Source organism: Neofelis nebulosa, chromosome 3, assembly GCF_028018385.1.
Source record: "Neofelis nebulosa isolate mNeoNeb1 chromosome 3, mNeoNeb1.pri, whole genome shotgun sequence".
Taxonomy (NCBI): Eukaryota; Metazoa; Chordata; class Mammalia; order Carnivora; family Felidae; genus Neofelis; species Neofelis nebulosa.
Window position 1 is genome coordinate 156964400 of NC_080784.1, and position 16379 is coordinate 156980778.

General features: G+C 33.8%; 1 protein-coding gene across 33 annotated transcripts in view; it reads right to left on the reverse strand.

Moving 5' to 3' along the window:
- The window catches only part of ADGRL3 (adhesion G protein-coupled receptor L3), an 829205-nt gene that overhangs the window by 283548 nt on the left and 529278 nt on the right, over positions 1–16379 (reverse strand). For all 33 annotated transcript variants that reach the window (XM_058722441.1, XM_058722432.1, XM_058722430.1 and 30 more), the window contains one exon: positions 4813–5613. In XM_058722441.1, coding sequence (XP_058578424.1) covers positions 4813–5613 — 801 coding nt within the window. The remainder of the gene's footprint in view (positions 1–4812; positions 5614–16379) is intronic.

A 16379-nucleotide genomic window follows, 5' to 3' on the forward strand; every position in this document is an offset into this window, starting at 1 on the left:
GTGGAGAAGGGAAGAAGCTGGGTGCAGGTGGTGGGGTGGGGAATAACTGGGATGACTCATAAAACTTCTAGATTATAGGAGAGTGCGGCAAATAGTGAAGATGACAACCTGAGAGGCATATGTGCAACTTTTTCTTTTTAAGTCTATTTAGAGAGAGACAGAGAGAGAGAGAGAGAGAGAATCTGTGCGAAGGGCACAGAAAAAGGGAGAGAGAGAATCCCAAGTGGGCTCTGAGCTGTCAGTGCAGAGCCCCAACCAGGGCTCGAACCTACCAACCGGTGATCATGACCTGAGCTGAAATCAAGAGCCAGACACTTGACTGAGCCAGCCAGGCGCCCCTGCATACATGTAATCTTTTTTTTTTTTTTTAATTTTTTAATGTTTATATTTGAGGGACAGAGAGTGCACGAATGGGAGAGGGCAGAGAGAGAGGAGACACAGAATCTGAAGCAGGCTCCAGGCTCTGAGCTGTCAGCACAGAGCCCGACGTGGGGCTCGAACTTGCAGACCGTGAGATCATGACCTGAGCCGAAGTTGGAGGCTTAACCGACTGAGCCACCCAGACACCCCATGCATACATGTAATCTAATTAAACAAATTTTAGGACTAATATTCTTATTTTCATAATATTCTGAATATTAAATATGTATTTTAATGCATTCTTGTATTTCCTAAATCATTCAACAAATCTTGGCAGAGCACCTACTATTTATTTACCAGGCACTCTATAAAGACCTGTAAACCAAAGTGACTGAAGCTATATCAGCAAGATTATTTCAGTGTGAATCAAAATCTCATTAGTTCTGGAACAAAAGCTTTTTATAAGCTGGAAATTCTTTGCATTTGTATGTTCTTTACCATTTGAGGCAGAACTCTATTATTAAAAATTGTTTTTACAAAATGTGCAGGTATAAATTATGTGAATAGCAATATGAATAAATACGGACTCATTTTCCACTACATTCATGCTGGAAAACTACAGAAAATGCTGGCAAACTTGCATTAATATAATGCAGAATAAATGATGACAGTTTTGAAAATGTTTTTAGGCAGAAAGGAGAACAAGTTTGAAGCATTTTAAAACTTTGTCCAGAAGAATAGGCCCATTAAAGCACTTTTCAAGGAGAAACTTCACTTAAAATTAACAACTGAGCATTTGAAAGACAAGTTTAAAAAATAAAATTAATTAATTTAAATGGCTATGGTTGAAAACAACCTGTTTCACCTACCACCATTCCCAGGATGGTTTCATTTGAAAAAGAATACAAACAAATGTCCCTAACAAAAGGCAGCGGGATTAGCCCTTTGAGAATGGGTGCTGGGAAAAGTAAGGGAGCAAAGTGAAATGACTTCTGAAGCTACTTTTTAGGATATTTCTGAGACACCATTTTCCTTGATATTCTTCCTTAAAGTTTACCATTTCAAAATTTTAAAAAGGACTCTTGTTAAAAAAGAAAATGCATCTGATTTCATGGCTGAAGAACAGATACAACTTTTTAGAGCACACATCTACAGCAATGTGTGAGAACGACTACAGTGAGAACGACAGATTAGATTTGCATCTAGAGAGTGCCTGGCCTGTGGGGATACTGAGGTCACTTCGACCAGAGGAACAAATCTGGCGACACAGCCTCAGGAAACACACTTTCCACGACAAGTGTCACAGGAGGGAACATGAATCTGGAGTTGAGCTGCCCTTCAATCACTGGGCAGGTTTTGAGTAATATGAGTTATAGTGACTTAGTTTCCTCATTTAGAAAATGTGGCTGGAAATGATTTTTGTAGGGTTGGGGTGCAGCTGTTTGATTGTTATTGAATAGATCGTCTCATTAAAATCGAACAGTAATTTCCAGAGGTAGGTGTTATTTTTTCCATGTTATAGTTGAGGAAACCCAGACCAAGAGGCTGAGCAATGCATCCACAGTCAACACCACAGGCAGAATTCAAGACCAAGTCCTTCAGACTCCCAGGCTTTTACAGAGCTGCATGCTACTTGTGTGGACGTTTCACCCAAGGATTGCTATATATACAAGGGGAACATGTTTGCCCCTTAACTTCTAATACCCAGATCTTTCAATGTATAGAAAAGTGATATTTAGTAGAAGTAGAGCACAGATACCCCTTTGCATAAAAGCTTCAGAAGTGTGAATTTTCATTGATTTAGAGCAAAAATAGCCTGCTTCCAACAGATGGCAACAGCAAACACGCTTCAGATTACAAACTCAGAATTAGACTTCTTGACCCTAACATATTCATGGGATGTTGGCTTCTGTACATAAACATGTAAGAAGATCCATAGTAAGAATTTACTACAGGCAATTTCTTTGAAAAATGTCAGCCTAATTTACTAAAGAAAAACACCCACCTGAAACTGTCTGTGAGGAGTAAGACAAACAGCCTCTATCAATGCTAATTGAAATTCTCACATCCACACAGACGATGCATAAAATTTACTTCTACAGTTATTCTTTCACCTTTAAACTGCAGTAAGTCCACACCAAAATACTAGCTTTTCAATCTCAGCATTCATGCATGGAAATTGATAATATTTCTTGCGATTATATTTACAAATTTAATACAGATGAAATCTTACTCGTTGCAAAACAGACAAGGTCTTCATAGATGGAATCTTACTCACTGAAAATCAGACAAGGTCTTTATTGTCTTATAAAAAGAGAGAAAACTGAATCTCCTGGCATAAGTTAGGAATTTGTTTCAAAAGCTGAACTTTATCATTTCTCAATGTTTACCACTTTAATATCATCCTTTTAACAAACCTGAATACTAGTACGTTTGGGCAAAATAGTTCATATTTTAACTCCCATAAAGAGACAGACACATAACATCAAATGAAATAGTGCACTTTTCCTTATGTCCACAATTACAAAGACGTATCCTATATATTTATACACACATATGAGTTTATTACTGTACATTAGAAAAATCTTTGTGTCATTCATCTAAAATGAGACTATGGTATCACCTTGCTCTTTAAGGATAATTTAGAAAGCTAAGAATTTGCTTCAATTCATCAAATCTAAATCTAGAATGCTAATTAAATATAACCTATTCATTATTCTATATAAAAATAATGTATAATATTTTCTATAAATAAAATTTGAAGTATGTTACCATCCCTTCTTCACTGATTAACCACAAAATATGAATTATTATTTCTTTGGAGGCAATTAGAAATTACGTCCTAATGTAATTTAAACGTCAGAAAAGGCTAAGAACCACACAGAGAGTTTTCACTAACAAGATATAAATTTTAATTTAAGAATATCACAGCTATGAAAAAAATATTTTCTCAGAGTACTGCAGATGGTTGATTCTTGCTTAGGTTTTCAACTGAAGGGCGTCTTGAATTGAAAAAAAAAAAAAAACTTACCTATACAGTGGTGAGCCAGGTACTGTACTAGGTCTAGGAGATTTTTTGAGGATTTAGTAAGGAGAAGTTGCTTTTGTTGCTATTGCATATTTAGGCTTCTCCTTCCATAAAAGGTAGTTCAATATAATACCAGCATTGCTGGCCATGGAAAGAACTGCTGTCACTCTGACCAAGGCCTTTCAGATTAGAGAAAAGGCCAACTAATTTCTCATTCTATCAGAATAAGAAGTGGAAAGCTATTCATTCATTCATTCATTCATTCATTCATTCATCCACTTATTCAACAGAGTTACTAACCCTGTATTTTATATATGCCACATATATACTAGTGTCTGATAAAGCAGAAATAATGGCCACATTATATATATATATATATATATATATATATATATATATATATATAAAGGATGGGTAAAGGTCACTGGCCATATGGAACTTAGAATCTATTTGTGTAAGAAGATATGTATATAATGAAATAGTTAGGAAGCAGAATGGCATGCTAGTAAAAGCATGGTAAAAGCAATGCAGAAAATAAGTAATATTAACATGTAAGCACTGAAAGACAGAATATAATCTATGAACTGCTATATTACTATCAAAATTCAGATACCTGTACCTTAGTTTTCCATTACACTTTATCATGAAGAAGAGCATTATTGGTAGTTAAAATAATTGAATCTCTAAACTAAGATAATTCTTTTCAGTTATATAAATAAAAGTTTAAGATAATAGAGCAATTTGTCACTATCTTTAGACAATATTAAAAGGAAACAGTATGTCCTAGAGAGGAAAAAGACAATTTCAAATAATTGAAATTAAAAACAATTTGTGGTTTGTTCAAAACAGTGTTTTGCACTGTTGTTTCTTACAAAATTGAGGTCTGTTTTTTCCTCTATTTACCAGTTATAAACATTTTTCTGTATACATCCAATTAGGTACACTCAGACATATCTACACGCGAACTGACAATGTTCCCAATAGGAGTGGTCATATACAAAGCTGTCTGCAAAGTGAATATATTGGCGTAGGGCTCCCGAAGCATCATATCAAGGCAGCCCTTGACATTTTTCCAAGTGGAGAGGGCATGTCACAATTAATTAGACAGGATGGCATTCTATTTTAGCAAAGCTTTTGTGCACTTCCCTACACAAAGAGCTAACCAGCTGATAATAAAAATGTCCTTCAAAGAAGGACTTAAGATTGGAGACTAGCTATACAAAGAAGAGAAAGTTTCTTATACCTTTTTTTAACAGCTGAAAGTAATTAATGACAACATTTTTAGACGAAAAGACAATGAACAATTTGCAGGTACATAGGCCAGAAGGAAGACAATAAAGGTAGTCTAATCATATGTACAAGAAACTTACTGAAAACAAACTATAAATATTTCCCCCTTGAGTATCATCGAAAGTCAAACTTACCTGATCGACTATCCAGAGGTCCAAAATCCAAAGAGTATTTCACGACGTGATAGTTGTTCCAAACATAAAGAAGGTTGTCCCTGGGGTTGTAATCCACAGCTGCTATGTACTGGTATGAATTGGGAAATGGTACATCCACCAAACTATCCTTACTTTGGTCAGTGTTATAAATGTAGTCAATCTTATTCCCTGTGGCCTCATTGTCATCATCCTCATATACAGATTTGACCACATACAGAATCCCGCAAATCATAAACGCGTTGGAAGCTGATCTTTTATCATATGCAGTATCCCATGTCCCTTCAATCCGTAGAGTATAAGGGTTCAATTGACTAATGACAATTTTACCATTGTTTTGTTCTGTTGCATAGATCACCCAGAGCCCATTTTCATCCACTGCCAGGTCTATGTCAGATTTGCCTCCCCATCGGTAAGGAGAGGTATCATGGTAATTGGCATTTGCTATGATAGCCTCTCCACTCTTTATCCTAGTCCGCAAATCAAACTTTACTATGTTCCTGGTGCGTTCTTTGTTGAAAAACAAAGCTCCATCATACACTACAAATCCTGTGCCATCCACCCTGTGAGGGAGCTTGTAGGTTGTAGTTGGCCTTCCAGCAATGAAGTCATCCTTGGATGAGTACTCAGTCAGGGTATCAGTTCTGTAGGGAGTCCAGGGCATATAATAAATCTTGTCAGAAGCCTGCAGAGGGTCTTTGCACCATGCCCCAGACTGGTGGTCAGATTCAAACAAATGTTCACTCTGGTATACTCCTTTTAGTAGTCCAGGGCAAAGAAAAACTGTTGGAAGGGAAAGAGTTAAAATAATAAATATATTAATTTTAATATTGTCACATATTCTTAGTTTTTACCAAATGGACTGTACTTCTAACAAGAGATACCCACCACCACTTAATTATTTTGCTGCATTCTTCTGAGTATGCAAACCGTCTTACATATTGATTTTGACTTTTGTTCAAAATCATTTTGATTTCATCTGCTGAAAAATGTGGCCTCTCCATGAGTAGTTGTGTTTTCCTTTGATTTTTACCTTTGTAAACATGTTATACAATATTTTTGGATATACATATATAGATGTGATGTACGTCGATGTATTTTACAAATACAAAGGTTTATATAGAATATTTTTACTTATCTTATTTGGAAATTAAATATATGTATATTGATTTCACTCTGATATTAGCCATTCAATAATTTATCATTAAGAAATAAATATTAATCCAATAGTAAATAAGTATAATAATAAAGGAAAAGCAAAGCCCTGTAGTACAGGCCACTGAATCTTCTAGCAAAAAAACTCTTAAAGCTTCTATAGCACACACAGAGCATGCAACCCATACAATTAAAAATGAGTGATGGATGGATACTGGGAGGAAAAAGAGAAAGGAAGAAAAAGAAAGGAAAGAAGGAATAAGAAGAAAAGATGAAAGGTTACAGAGAAGAACCCAAGATCTAGATTTTAATCAGTTAAAAATGTCCTGTTAAATACAGTAGTATTGGAACTTAAAAACATGTACCTTTTACTGTTACATGAGAAGAACATTAAAAAACGAGATTACTTGCTACAATATTTTGCTGCTCATACTTCAGATCGAAAATGGGAAGGAATTATCTGATTTATTTGATTTTTAGTATGATTCAGTAGCGCATTCTGTGAATAGTGGTAAGAAGTTTTGGCTGGCTTGTAATGAAGGGACCATAAAGCAATGTTTCCCAGAGAGTGGTCCTTGAAGCACCTGTTTCAAGTGGATATTACACAGAAAGAAAACAGGGATCCTTAGCCATATGTTTAAGAAATATCGTATTAAATCGAATTGTGGCAGAGACTTGAATAGCTTTAGTGCATTAGCGAATCTCCAAGGCAGAAGTGAGGGGGGGTGAGCAAATTTCACAAACTAATTTGATCGTGGAGCCCCCTTCCACAGAGCCTGTTTAAAGTGTAGTGTTCTGTTGAACCTGCTATGGGAAACACTGCTCTAGTATTTTTTTGCAAAGAAAACACACTGAAAAGTAATCATGCAGTCCACTGTTATGTTTGAAGTGATTAGAACTGTATTGGATAGAGCAATTAAGAAAGCATAAGGAATTTGAATGTTGACCCATATTTTAATGATTAAAGTATTATTCTCTTGTTATTAGTGATTAGGTCTTCAACAGCAACTATAAGCCTGGATCCAATGGAAAACAATCTAAGATAAAACTCAGCTAGGATGTGCAGGTTATTAAAAAGGAAAGTATATTATTAAAGTGCCCAAAGTTTTACTTTTGTAGAAATGAAAAGTTTGAGGGCAAAGTTGGCTACCAAAATCTTCCATAGCAAAGATAGAGGGCCATCATCAATTTATACTCAATAATAAAGTTGATGATTAGAAGAATTTCACAGGATTCTAATATGATGGCTATAATTATAAAGAATTGGATAGGCATTGTGTCACTATTGCATATAAACTTTAGGTTTGTTAATAATCAGCCCATGATAACTAAATTAATTTATTATAAGGCATTTCAGAAAACTATCTCCCCTTTTCCCCCAGTAGTTAAAAATTAAAGGAATGGGGAAAATCACACCAGAGCTATGGAAAATTATCTACTAGAGAAATAAAAACAGATCTAAAGTATTCACTATCCATCATTGTCTACCGGATTTCTAACTACTTATTTAAAAGTAAAGAGGAAAAAAATGCACGGTTGAAATTTTTACATGATTAAACTGTTTTAGGATAAAAGGATCAAACCAGCACTGGTCATCACAACAGATTAAAGTGAAGTTGAGCAGCAGAAGTAGTAAATAAATTTTCATAAAATCGATAAGAATTAATACAAAATTATTTTAACTAAATGTTAAACTGTTAAATAACTTAGCCTATAAATAGTATATAATTTATGAAAGGTATTTAATTACCTTTTTGTTCCACTTCTATTGGAGAGAGAGAAGTACAGAGAGAAAGGAGAAAAGAGAATAGATTAATGGTACGGTATTGGCCAAGCACTTTTTATTCACCTCTTCCAAACTGAAAGTTAATAATTTACTTCATTCACACTTGCTTTTTGAACATAATGTTTTTTTTAAAAAAACATTTCCCTAGTAAAATTATTTGTTAAAAAAGCAACCATATTATAAACTTAAAAAAATATAGTACAGACTTGGAAAATGTAAGGCAAAAGTTAATCAAGCTAAGATAGAAAAAAACAAAAAACAAAAAACAAAAAACACAACATACAATTCCAAACTATAGACATAGGAAATTAAGATTCATAATAAGAACACCAATATTTCCCTTTTAAAGTTAGGAAGGTAATTATACATATAAAGCTTTCAAATAGTTTGACTTGCCTCATTTATAAAATATTATAGTTTATATCACCATTTAACATGATAGTCTTGCTTTTTACCCATCTCAAGGATTGATCTCTTCAGAAGAAACTACTCTGTAACTTGTTTCATAAGGCCTAAGTTTTTCCATGTCAGTTTTATGAGAAATAAACCTCATGTGGTACACATTAACACGGAATTCCCTCACACTAAATAATGGATTCAGAATCTTTATTGAAGAAACTTCTCTCCCTCCCACTCATCAATATTTGATATTATGGAAAAATATCTTTCAGAAAAATCTGTTATCAGAGGGTTGACATAAATCATGAGCCACCTGTTCTGGCCTTTTCTGAAATTCTTAACTGAATCAACATACTCTTGTAAGAATAAATTCAGATCCTCAACCGTGTTATGGCTATGCATCTTTCAAATTAGATCCCATTATTATTTTTAAGGTACTGACCAATTCAGGTCAGGGAAAATTCTGGGAAATTGTAGCATTCATGTAACCGATCAAGCAGCATCTTGTTTATCTTATGAACATTTCTCTCATTAGAGACAATTTGCCCAAATCACAAAAAGAAGAAAAAAGGACCAACAAAAAACAAGAGGAAGAGTTGGAGGGAGAATGGATTCATAACACAAACTTAAAAATCACAGATTGCAAATGATAGAAGTCTAAAAAACTTTCAACAGAATGGATAAACCAAAATAGTATTGCACAATAAATAAAACTCTAAGGAAGTTTCAAAACACAGGAGAAATACTGTTTGGGTAATTGCATTTAGGTGAGATTTTGTGCTTTGGCCTAAGCTGTTGTCTTCTATTGTCAAAATCACATTCATTTCTCCCCATTCACTTTTTTGAAAGCTCAATATTACATGTGTTAGAACGCAAAGCTAGTATATGCCAAAAGTTATGCTTAAGAAGTTGCAAATGTAGTTTTTTAAAAAGATTCCTTATCTCATTAATATACATATCTTATTTTAATAGTATTTCTAGGACTCTTTTAGCAATTCTATACCCTTACAATTTATCATTATGTTCAATCTTTATTGAGTGACTGCAGTGTTCATTGGACTATATGCCTCACTACATATCAGTTAAACTCTTAAGACATGCATTTCATGCTCTGAATAGAATACTAACAAATCTGGGTTCAGACTGACAACTAGAAGAAGCATAACTAAGCACCTTAAGAAATTATTCAATCAATAGTCTCAAAAGTTTGGACTCAAGGCACATTACAATGAAAATGGAGGTTGGGAGTGGGAAGTCATACTAAAGTTGACATTTTTTCAACAACTAGGTTACAAAAGAATTTCTAGAACTAATTTTGTTCCTTGAAATACATCTAAATATATATCCTTTTGAGAACTGTATATAGAAGGTTTATATTCTGAAACATCAAATGTGTACTCATACAACTTGAGTTTTATTTTACATAAAACTCTTCATATTATTCTAAAGCACAGTTACCCTAACTTCTTGGCAACTAGTATTTCCCTTTTCAACAACTACTAAATGAGGAAGATGGGATATGTGATCAAAAGTATTGATATTTGTTATTCTCATCGCTTCTCTGCCTTTTGGCTAAGATCAAGTGATATTTGTTATTCTGTAAATACTATCTTATAATTTAATGGATATTGTTATTATTTTTAAAAATTTTAATGGTTATTTATTTCTGAGAGAGAGACAGAGTATGAGCGAGGGAGAAGGCAGAGAGAGATGGAGACACAGAATCTGAAGCAGGCTCCAGGCTCTGAGCTGTCAGCACAGAGCCTGATGCAGGGCTCGAAACCACAAGCTGTTAGATCATGACCTGAGCCAAAGTCAGATGCTCAACCGACTGAGCCACCCAGGCATCCCTGGATATTGTTATTTTTAAAGAACTTTTACTTCTATCTTCTCAATTGTCATTAGGTAAAATTTTAATGCTCTGGTCTCAGTCTAAGAATTGGTATAAGCTGTGGCTTAAGTAAAGTGTGTTTCTGTTACTTGCTGGTTACTCAAAATTAAGATTTATTAGGCAGTTTCACTTTGGAGAAAATTATTATGTTCTTGCCTATGTCATGACTGGCTGTAGCTCATTTATCATTTATTTGCTATTTTCAAGACTCTAGTAAAACAATCCTATAATTTAAGTAGAAACAAGCATACACAAATCATATTCCCTTTAACAAAAACTGGCAAGGCAAACATAATTTGTCACCGAAAAGCTTAGTAAGATCGAGGATTAGCCAGTCACTGTCCATCATGTGGTTCTGACTCTAGAAGCTTCTTTCCCCTGGGGAAACAAACAAACAAACAAACAAAAAACACTCATACAAACAAACTGTATGGACACAAGTTAACACCCTTGACACTATATCCTTCATAATGCCTGGTGCATAAGTACTCAGTGAATAGCTGCTGAATTAATATATAATCAAAATAGAGGTGATTAATTCTGCTTCTTAATGTTTTAAGCATGTAGTAAAAAGAAAAAAAATGGTGAAAAGAATCTAGATTTGCTATATATAATCATATGTGCAATGTATTATCTGTACAATGCCTTTGTATTTTAATGGATGTGGAGGAAGGTGCAATTCATGTGCAATATGTATCTCCAACTAATTAAGTGTAAAACTGGAGGGAAAAAAAGGGAAATAAGAAAAACTATACGAATAGTCTTGAGAATTATATCGGAGAGAACAAAGTGCTGCTATAAAACAGCCTGTAATGATCTAAAAACACAGACCAAAAATACTCCCTTCTCTCCTCTCTGTAATGAGATCATAAATAAATGAATCGTACGATGAAAACTGTGTTCAGCCTTCTTCAGTACCTCCTGTCTTTTGGTCTGGTCCAATATCCTGAATTCTGGCATTATAGTGTCACTGTTCATTTCCAATCCTCTGTGGAACTAGTTACTCTTTTTTTCTCTCTTCACTTTTAATCCCCAAACTATTTTTATTGTCCATTCAGCCTCTGCAAATATGTTTATACATTTCCTCAAAGTGATTTCATTGTTGTCCTTTGTCAAACTTAATGTTGTAAGCTATATCCTGTGGTTAGAGTAAATGACAAATTCAAACTAAGGGTAATTTTATTCTGTATAAGAGGCAGAAACAGGAAAGAAAAAAAGACTAGTAAATTTTCTCTTTATTTCCCAACAGTTCATAAAAGAGAAATAATATATAGCCAATAGCCATGTTATTGTTTAGAAAAAATAAGATGTTATTAGTTCTATCCATATCTATACCATATGCAGTACTTTTGAATTGCATTTTTTAATTAGAAAAGGTATGGATGAGAGAGCATATGCACGCATTGCCAGTCTTTTCCAAATTGCATTGCAAATTACAGAGAAATAAAATTGTTGTGTGCTAAAAATTGTTAGAACTAAATTGTCATAACTAAGAACTATGAAATTGTATCTAATTCTAATATAGGTTAAATTTTCTTTTATTTTAAACTGTAAGTCGTACTAGATATGTTCCATCCATGTTATAGAATCCAATGATGCCTCTATATTTCGGTAACATACAAATAAAAAATATTTATGGGGAACAAGAGATAGTTATACAACATTAAAAATTATAAGTACCTTTTTTATCATTTAAATTTATTATTATTTTAAACAGCATTATTTTCTTGGTTACATTTGGCTTGGACTATTAAAATACCCTTATCACTGGCCAGCTGGGCAGTGAAGGAGACAGCAATAAAGGAAACTAAGTGAGTAATAAAAAATCAGTCTTGGATGAAAATTTGCTGGTGTATCATCTATAAAAAAGGCCATCTATAAGTGAATAATCAGAAGTTTACAATAATACTTTCACTTCTATACCACTCTATACTTTAACAAAATGTTTTCATATGAATCACTTGATTTAGTTCTTCAAACAACACTGTGATGTGGTATTTGTTATTCCTACATCAAAGATGATTCAACAAAAACTCAAGGGTTAAAGGAGTTGACTAAGAACAACCTTGACAGATGGAAGAGTCTGTCATTTGTGTAATAAACACTGGCTCTCACTACCTGTAAACTCAATGAAAGTGTTTGTTGCATTCTTGCTCTCCATTTCCTTTCTGTCAAGAAATTCATGTGAGAGTGCACTTTGGAGGACATATTTAACACAAATGGAATCTTCCTGAGGGTAAGCACTCTGTTACAAGAACATTCGCTAAGCATGTGCCATGTGCCATATATTGCACTGAAGTTTTTCATACAGTACTCATTCAGTCATCTCTGAGAAACCTTATGAAGTAGATATTCTCTTTATCTTAACTTTTCAAATGAAGAAACAGGTCCCTTCCATCTGTCTCAAAGAGGCACTGCTCTCTGATTAGTGAGTGGTAGAGTTGAAATTCAAATACAAGTGATCTTATCCACTGTTGCATCTCCAATATGCAGCACGTAAGAAAAGTTCAATTAGTGTTTCTTAAGCCTCCATGCAATGATGAGTCGTACTGTAGTATTTTCAGGGAATGAGACTGCATGTCATATTTTTCAGGGCTTTTAACCCTGAGACTACTGATGCAAAGCCTCTCCAAAGAAGACAAAATAATAATAATTTTCTAAAAAAAAAAGTTTCCTCATTTCTTGCCCAAGGAAACAAGATGTTTCTTATCACCAGAAACAAAAATGTGCTGAATACCTCATGTCCTGTTAATTCTCATTATTCTGAAACAGAGAAAATTCTCTTTTTCTATTTCACATACACCAATAAAATACAGAAGCACTTCAGTAAATAGAAATAAAAAAGACCTGTGAAGTTCATTAATTTTGGTATACTTCATATCAAAAATTCTGACAGACATCTGTCTCTTTCAGTAAATAAGGTGCTAATCCTTTATTTAATGAAAAGACATGGGTAATCTCTGCAGCTCAGCTTCTAAATTATGTTTTTCAAGTAATAGCCGTGCACTGGTGAATAAAAGTGCTGCCCAAGCACCTCTGTATTACAATGGCTTTATATAATGTGTTTCCAAAATTATTACCTTCTAATGAATTTCATCTTGGAGTGTGTAGATTGAAAATGTCAATAATTTACAAGATGCTTTCAGTAGCCACATTCTAATTCAAACACTTAAATACAATATCAATAGAGGGTGCAGAAACTGAAACTACTTTTTATTTTGTATTAACTTGCCATCCTTTTGATGGATCTGTAAAATCTTCCTGCTAATTTAGCCTTTTAAAAGAAAACGGTGCGTAGGCTCTTAGGAGAATATATCAGTAATAGCTTCTAGTAAAAATAATAATTTTTCTAAAATATTATTGGTAGTAAAGACAACATTACATTTGGTTCATCAATGATGTACCCCCATCATAATGACCTGTTACCACTGTGTAACAACAGCATGGCATTTAAAGTTGCTGAACAAGAAACAAAGGCAGAGTCCCCTCAGAGTGTGTAAGACTATAATGTATATTTATATTAGGTCCACTGAATGTACTTGTTATTTGCAAGACCTTTAGAGCTGTGAATACAGAGACATGTAATTATAATCACAACACCTAACTTACTGAATGTGTAACTATGTGAATAGTTTTCCTGAGGATCATTTTATTTAATCCTCAGAGAAACTTTGTGGATTTGGTGGGTCTTTTACGAACATGTTACAGAGAAGGAACTGATCTCTGCCTCAGGAAAAATTGCAGTCTAACAATGGGTGATTTTCAGTGCACTTATTTACCAACAATAAGCTATTTTTAAATGCTTGCAGAGGAACTTGTGTAAAGAGATAAAAAACATACAAAAATAGAAGTGAGTAGCAGAGAGAGGGCATCGTTAAGAGAAGTTGTAGTTAAAAATAAAACAACAGTTTGACTACAAACTGTTCTAACTTCTTGTGTAAAATGTCATCCATTTGTTCCTGAGAAATATATTTTTGACTGATTCCTGTTACTAGGTTCTATGCATCCAGCTCTGGAGATGCAATAAATGAGATCTTTAAAATTCATCTAATCTAATCCTACATATTTAGTAAATATGTTGTAATTACTGTGGTTTGGGGGCTGAATTCTTTTAGATGTCATTTATTCTCAGCCAATATGTTACAAATAAAAAAAACAAATGAAGCCAGAGAATTAGATATTAGCCCCAAATCACAATTTACTTTTAAACTCTTAATAGTATTAAAAACAAATTATTAAGTAATGTAATATTTTTTTTTATTTGTTTCACAATTTTATGTATTGTGAGGGCAGGAACGACTGCTCTAGTTTTACTGATGAGAAAGATCAGAAGCTGAAAGAAATCAAGTTACTTTACTTTTTTTTTTTTACTTTATTTTATTTTTTAAATTTTTGAGAGAGAGAGAGAGAGCACACACAGGATTTTTCCATTTCTATGTCTTATTAATCCTATAGCCTAATCATATTCTTCATAATGGTTTATTCATTCTTATTTCATATACTCCACACTTCCATATATTTTTCAACTTTCTCTCACTCTGTTGCCCTTGTTCAGAATGCCTCACATCTTCTCCTATTTCTAGTTAAGCCAAATTCTACAGTAGGTTCGAAGTTCTTCCTTCATGATTACTGCTTTATTTAGCAGTCCCATGTTGAATAAATGTGTGATTTCAGCTTAGTTTGTGGGGAGGGAGGTGTCCAATAATGTTCTAGTCTGAGGATTGGCAAGCCTTTTCTGCAAAGGGCCAGATAGTAAGTGACACTTTGAGAGACACATACAGGCTGCACTGCATAGCTGCTGTCATCACCGTTGTCGTCATCTTTTTTTTTTTTTTTAACATCTCTTAATTAAAAAATGTAAAAGGTATACTTAGCTCATGGGCTAGTAGAAAAACAATCCAATGGATGTTTATCCCATGGCCACTGCTTGCCAATATCTATTCTAGTTCATTTCAATTATACTGTCTCATTTACCATTCTCTTGGCACCCGATATTTTTGCCTTCTCCTGGAAACATTTGGAGGTTCTTGAAGGCAGAATAGTCTATATCATACACCCAGGCATTACTGGGTTAGATTTCATTATCCTGTTATAAGTGGTGGTAAATAAATGTTGGCACTGACATGCTTTTAAAACCACAGGCAAATGGCTCCAAATATAAACTTCGTATGGTTTTTTCAATGATATCAACAAAAGAGAAGAAGACAAATCTTACAGATAGCAAAGCATGTCTTTTATTTCCGCTAAGAAGGCACAAAAATTCTCCGTAGGTAGAACATCTTATCCCTCTACAGTGGAGTCCATTATCTCTTTAGCTACCTATACAACTGCACATTGCAAAATATTTATTCTACAATCAATTGCTAGGATGATTTTGTAATCTCTGTGAAATTTCTCCTTAATATTAAAACAATAAGTTTTAATATTAGTAAAATAGTAAATAATGCTATTTACTTAGCATTTATACTATATTAGCCTATTTGCCAAATATATTATCTATATCATCTTATTCAATCTTCACAACAACTCTGTTGAGATTATAGTCACCATTATACAGATGGGGAGACTGAGTACAGAGGCCACTAACTAGCAATTGGTAGAGGTGGCATTTGAACTTCTAAGCCTACACGCTTAACCTCTATGCTTTGCTCTTTGGCTAATAAGAAAGGGATTAGGGCAAAAATAATGAGGATAACTAATATTAATTGAGTGTTACTGTTTACTAGCTTATGGTTTTAAATAATTTACACATATTATCCACTTAACAATTGCATTACTGCCATAAAGTAGACAGTATTACTACTTCAATATTGGAAAAAAAGAAACCATGATACAGATAAATTAACATGACAGACCAGGATCCAATGCCAGGCCTCTGATATCAGAAACCAAGTGCTAAACCACTATCTTACAAGTACATGGTACTTGCATTATTTGTTATCATTGAATAATTTCATTAACTGAGCGAGGGAATAGAGTTCTCACCTACCTCTATTACTTTCTAAGTGCCAGCCCTGCTCTACCCATTAAGTTATATTTAATGGGTATAGAAAATACCGTTTTTGATGTCCTGCTGTCAGTGACAATATCTGATTGTGATTTCAACAAAGAAACAAAAAGTTTTTTAAAGTTAGTATTAATAACTAGCAATAATGCATATTGAAAAAATTTATTATACTGATTTTTTGCTAAAGAACTTCTCAGAACCATCTAGTTAAGATCTATTTTCAGACAAGAGGCTTTCTCTGGATATCTTTTAGGGCAGTGTCAGATTCCAGACTCACAAGGCACAGTTGGTCACTGTAAAGTGAGGGGCCA